Genomic DNA, 6,412 nt, shown 5'->3' on the forward strand with positions numbered 1-6,412 from the left:
GATGTCCGAGTTTTCCACGTGTCCTTAAACGCACCGTGCATTCGTGGATCGTGGACTTTTGAGAGTGCGGAAAAACACTCTCAAAAATCCGTGTGTGCGCGGAAGGTGATTCGTGTGTGTTAGACGATCCACGCATGTGTAGGTAACAATGTGTACGTACTTTCTAAAGAACTGCACACAAAAAAATCGCTTTTAAGCATTGGTAAAATGTGCAGTTTGTACATCATGCATTTGTGAACAGCATGACACTCACACACAAATGGCTTTGTACATGCAGATTGCGCAGCACGCATTTGTGATCCTCATGACACACACACACAAATCGCTTGTTACAGACAAAATGTTAAACACGCATTTGTAACATTTTTGATAGTATTTTATCTCCATAGTTTAAGGCTATGATTCACAGAATGGAAGACACTTGCAAATAATATAAAATATGTGCTGGATATAAATGAAACCTTTGTTATCAGTTCTTATTTGTTTCAGCAAACTACATACAGTATTTGATTTTATTGTTGATGATGCATTCAAGTTGGACATGATAATTGATTCCTTAGCTGATCTCATATGAATATCATTATCTGATGATCATCTCTTGAGTTCAACCAAGGAAGTAAACAGAATGCAATTTATACAGTAGTATCTTTATCTTTGAATTAACTTGCATAGTCTGAAAGTCTTCTATGCTGTATAACCTTATTAATCTCACCCCATAATTTTCACTGGCCACATCTCAGTAAGTGGTAGGCTAAAGTTGTGGAGTAACTTCGAATGTTTTGTCGCAGGCTTGACAGCTGATTGGTTGTGTGTTGTCATGGTGATGACAGGACACGTGAATGGAGCGGACCCAGAGGTTCAAATGGAATAAAAGCCACAGAGGATGATGGAGAGCAGATCGGCTGATCTCACGGGAAGGGCTCTGTGTGTCTTCCCAAGCTTGGTTTCTTCTTCTGTGATGAGATACGACAAGTTCCTGTGAAGTAAGAATGAATCTGATCCCATTCTCTGTGAACTGACTGTCGGATTTCTCTGCGAGCTTGTCTTTCAGCTTGGATCATGGAGTTGGAAGTGGAGGGTTGCTGGCAGTGTCTGGGCAGGCTGCTCCTCCTGCTCTGCTTCATGACTCTCCACAGCTCAGCCATCGACACCGGTAAGACTTGGATACACTGCTCACTCACCGATAGATAAGGGTCAGATGAGAAGTGATGCACTTCTGCCAAGCGCGTGCTATTAATGTTCTCTGTGCGTAAAATGCTTGATAGACCCTTGTTAGTTTCAGAAGCAGGAGCGTAGAACAGTAACTTAATTGTAGTAGTAGCAGTAGTAGTAGTAGTAGTAATTGCAGTGAAAGTTTGCCTGCTGTTTCTATATCTGTAGTATGTATTATCTATACTGGCCTGTTACAGTGAGACCATACTTTCTGTAAAATGTGATTGTTTTTGTAAAACAAAATTACATTTGATAAAATGGATAAATATGAGTCCTGCCATTTGTCACTGAATACTTATTGTAACATTAGGGCACTGAGATAATACTGTATGATATGCTATAATAATTACTGCAGTTGTATATCACCCACTGTAGTAGTAAAAGTAGAAGTAATGCAATATTGAATATCAGGAAAAGTATAACAGAAATAAATAGTTGCAGATATGACTAAAGTATTGACTATATGATGCAAAATAGACCTAAGAATGCATGATTGTTTCACACATTACATATTGTGTAGCCTACTGCTCATTAGATGTAGGTTCTGATTTATTGGTGGTGTTGGTGAAGTTTGAAGAACCATAGCCCACCATTGTGTTATGTACTGTTATAGATTGTTTTGAGTGTTTCCTCTGCTGTTCCATGCTGCCATTAAATTTCTTATTTTTTCTTTTTTTTTTGTGTGTGTGTAGTAAAAATCTGATGACTCAGCCTTGAGTTGTGTTATTAAATGCTGGAAATATTTAATGAAATGTAAAATAAAGTGGGCAAGTTTGTATTATTGGTGTGTGTAATGAATATCAGATTGGTTTGGAAGGTCTGCACAGCATTTGAATTTTAACAAAAGCAAATGTAGGCTTGATGTGGTTTGATATTTGCTATGACAGATCACACAAATCAAGCAAGTTTAAAGAGTCTGTTAATATACTGTATTTTCATATCATTCAAGAATGATTGGAAACCAAAGTACTGATTTGTGATTCAACAGCACATTTTATTTATTGTTTCACAAATCAGTGATTTTTGAGTAAAATGAACTAAACGTGTAAAACTACTGGTATGACCTCTTAAGCTTCTCCTTAAAGTAACTCGGTTAGGTTTAATAAAAACCTCTTTAAACTTTATTATTATTATTATTATTGATATGTCTCTAGAATCAAATTATGTTAAAGTAACAGATCACGTGTTGTGATCAGTGGTTTGGTTTAAGTGGCATTCATTAATAAGACAGATACAAACAGCCGTCAGTTTCATCACAGTTTTTATATTGAGATAGCTCTCATATTAATGTCTATTGTATTCAAATATTGTGGGCAATTCAATAGTATTATAATAATATATGAATGGACTATGAGGCTGCTGACATTTTCCACACTAGGCTTTCTCAGACAGCACTACACTGTGTCACCCAGGACCTTGACCCTCACACCATCTGGATCTTTTGCTCTTTGAAATGGACTCGATTGACAATCAGAGTATTTAAAAAGAGCTGAATTTTCAGCCTGTAAAAATCTTTACTGGGGGCTCACCAGCCTCTGGTCATCCATGTTTTTAACGGTGTCCTCCATGGCTTTGTATTTATTTGTGCAGTTCAGAGGGGATTAGCTGTTTCCCACTGACAGGGGCTCCTAGGCTTTGGGACATTCCTGGAGGTTAGTGCAGGAAGAGCTAGTTGTCTCCCGGGGAAACGGAGCTAATAAACTCCAGGGTTGGTTATAAATTTTCTCATTATTTGGCCTGTGGCTCAGGTCCTGGTCCTGCCTGTGAATGAGCAGTGAACTGTTTCTCAAAGTTTCACTGCAAATTTACTGTGATGCATGTGAATTTGGACATCTCCCAGAGTGCAAAAGACAAACTTTTTATTTGTAGAAACAGTAGTCATTTTTAATTTAACTGCCCTCTTTTCAGCACACATTCAGAGATCTATGAAGGTTCTTTGTCAACAGGCCTTGGTATATCTATAAGTGATAAGACGAGCAGCTGGGCTAGCTTTAGGGTTGTGAGTCTTGTCTCTCATCTCATTTTGCCCTTGACTTATTACTAAATAAAAATGGGGATGTTGTTAAGAACATATAGCAATTAGTTTCATTATCAATCAATTTAATTAAAAATATGTTAAACTGTGAAAAGTATCAGCTCAAAATATGAATGGATGCTGAGTGTCCAGAAATCTTTATGCTTTTTTCTTCAAGTTTCTGATTTTCTTCTTGCTTTCCTGAAATGCTGAATTCATTTTAATGTTATCTTGACACATCAGACACTGTCTTGATTGTGACTGAAATGTCCAATTACATGAAAAATACGCTTCTGTACTCCAACAGAGACAGGTTATTGTTCAATAATATTTATGTTTAGAAAAGCCAGCCATAGACAGTTGTACATTTGGAGTTAAACTCAATTCATAATAGACGCTCTTTGTGTATTGGTTTGTCTCTGAGGGATCTGTCTCTGGTGTCTCTTTCTTGTAAGTGAATGTGGTGGACTTCTGTGGCCAGACGATCCGGGGTGACGGAATGATTGTCAACTCTCACCGGGAATCCAAGAAGTACTACTTTGTGACCATGGGAACCGACTGTCACCTCACCATGCAGGCCAGCTCTGCCAAAGACAAAGTCCAGTTCCACTTCCGCTTCTTCTTGGTCTACAGTTTGCTGCGAGTCGCCCCTCTAAGCCCAGCCCCTCTCTTCCCAGAGTCCCCTCGTGGCTCCACCTCGCTTAACCCCAGACTGGAGCCCACCTCTGGTGAAAGCTTGGGTGACCTATGCCATGCTGGTTCGTACATCCAGTTCTATGATGGAAGGGACAGGAACTCACCTCGCCTCGGGCTTCCTCTCTGTGGGAAGAGCCTACCGCGACCGGTGCTGTCCACAGGAAACTACCTGACCCTGAGGTTAGTGACCCGGGGGACTCAGCCCAGAGTTGACTTCGTGGGGGACTTCACCTCCTTCAGATTGGGTAAGAAAGACTTAAAGCCTTTTGGTCATTACAGAAAGATACCAGTTATGACCTTTGGTAGCAGGACATACCTGCATAAATGACACACTTTGTTGATCATCTGTCCACTTGTCTCCTGTTTTTATAATTTGACCATTAGATCATTTATATTAAGATGATTCTATCTACCGCTGTGATGCTAGAAAGGTTTAAAACTGTGTCGAATAAACCTAAGCCAACAACTACTACTGGCACAGCATGCTCTTCTCACACCCAACACACCCTTTTAATCATGGCACTGTATTTAAGCCTTCAGAGTTCTGCCCATCCCTTGATGCATGCCTGCTGCCACATGTTTCACCAGAAAGCTATGCCGCTGCCACTGCTGTGAACATTTCAAAAGCCCCATGTCCACCCCAGGTTCTGAGTCTAGCTTCTGAGTAGGGAGCAACAAAGTCAGGCCCTAAACACCTAAGACTAATACTGTACATGTCCTACATTTACAGATTTCACATGAGTTAGCTGAATGAGCTACAGTGATCCTTAATTAGAAAATTAAAGGTCACTGCTGGTCAATGATTTTGCACTATTTTGTTTTGCTCAATCGAAAGGAATCTTCTCTTTAGAGATTCATCCACCTGCTCCTACAGCTACAAATTGTATCAGACGTTTTGATGGAAAACTCTGATTTTTTCTCTCTTGCACTGATTCCTTGATTGCCATGTTATTCCTCAGGTTTCAACCAATCAGAGTGCAGCAGTGAGCCTTACTTCACCTGCAGGAACGGGAAATGTATCCCTCTCAGCCTGGTGTGTGATGATAAAGGCATTGACAATTGTGGGGATGGTAGTGACCTGGAGGAAAACCTGACCACCGGCTGCAAAGGTCAGTTAGATAATGAGGAAGCACATGTAAAGCTTTAATTTACAGATGCGCTGCCTGATTTTACCACTCCCTCAACAGCACTTTGGGAGGAAATTTAAGGACATTATAGTACAACAAAATGACATTTCCTACAGTTCAATAGTTTACCCAGATCTGTCTTTCATCAGCAGGTCAGCTTTTACCTCCGGAACGTCCACCACCAATAGCAACCCCACCTCCACCTTTTGTCAACCTACCCACAGAGCCAGTTTCCCCACATATGAACTGTGGCATGCCCGACACTGCTCCCAGCCATGAGTCAGTATCAGGTGAGTGAGCACTGTGTTATAATAAATCTAACTAGACGAAACATTTCCCATCTAGGTAAGAATAACTCACTACGTTTATGACCTGTTTGGTTGGTCAACAGATTAAATAAGAGCCCATTTTGGATGCAAAGTAGCCTGCTGACAGAGCATAAAACTGATGGAGGTGGCCATTGAGTTTCAGATAAAGACTTGTAAACCAATAAAATAGCAATGGATTCTCACAGCAGAAAGCAGCCATTTGAGTGGTCTGTCTCTATTCCAGCATCAAAGGGGCAAAGATTGTCCTGGCTGTACCTGTCTGAAGAAAACAGCCATTCTTCTGTTGTGTTTGTGCAATTAAGAGTGGGAAATGGGGATTCACATTTTCAAGATGTTTATTAGCTGAGATCCATTTCAATGCACCCTGGTCTGTCTACGGTGAATGACAATAGCCTGGGTGAACCAACAGACTGATTCAGTAGCAACTTCTTGACTGGTGTTGAATTCCGTTTATCATCTAAAAGTGTAAATACTGGGAATGGAAACTGTGGGTTCCATGCATATGGTTAATTTGTTCCACAGTAAGTAGCTGAGTCTTACAGAAATATGTGCCTATAGAGTAGGTACAATATACTGTACAATCAAGGCCAAAATACTGACACCCCTGCATTTCTGTCAGATAATGCACCACTTCTCCTAGAAAACTGTTGCAATAACAAATTTTTTAGTATTTTCTATTTTTTGCATTGGAACAACAAAAAGCAGAGGGGGAAAAAGCCAAATCTAATACATTCCTCTCAGTCGGAAAAGGGTGGCTTGTTCCCTTCAGGTTGGTGGAGAGTTCCTGCCTCAAGTGGAGGAGTTCAAGTATCTTGGGGTCTTGTTCACGAGTGAGGGAAGGATGGAACGGGAGATTGACAGACGGATCGGTGCAGCTTCTGCAGTAATGCGGTCGATGTACCGGTCCGTCGTGGTGAAGAAGGAGCTGAGCTGTAAGGCGAAGCTCTTGATTTACTGGTCAATCTACATTCCGACTCTCCCCTATGGTCATGAACTTTGGGTCATGACCGAAAGGGCAAGATCCCGGATACAGG

At 40.7% G+C, this 6,412-nt stretch overlaps 1 protein-coding gene across 5 annotated transcripts in view; it reads left to right on the forward strand.

The window, feature by feature from the left end:
• Positions 1-335: 335 nt before the first annotated feature.
• ldlrad2 (low density lipoprotein receptor class A domain containing 2) overlaps positions 336-6,412 on the forward strand; it is a 40,854-nt gene continuing 34,777 nt past the window's right edge. For 2 of the 5 annotated variants that reach the window (XM_020585950.1, XM_020585949.1), the window contains exons 1-4: positions 340-1,153; positions 3,682-4,167; positions 4,882-5,031; positions 5,199-5,339. In XM_020585950.1, the coding sequence (XP_020441606.1) occupies positions 1,060-1,153; positions 3,682-4,167; positions 4,882-5,031; positions 5,199-5,339 (871 nt within the window). In that variant the 5' untranslated portion in view covers positions 340-1,059. Of the gene's footprint in view, positions 1,154-3,681; positions 4,168-4,881; positions 5,032-5,198; positions 5,340-6,412 lie in introns of all 5 variants that reach the window. The other 3 variants (XM_020585947.1, XM_020585946.1, XM_020585948.1) reach the window with 3 other exon arrangements.

Source organism: Monopterus albus, unplaced genomic scaffold (genome assembly GCF_001952655.1).
Source record: "Monopterus albus unplaced genomic scaffold, M_albus_1.0 scaffold388.1, whole genome shotgun sequence".
NCBI lineage: Eukaryota > Metazoa > Chordata > Actinopteri > Synbranchiformes > Synbranchidae > Monopterus > Monopterus albus.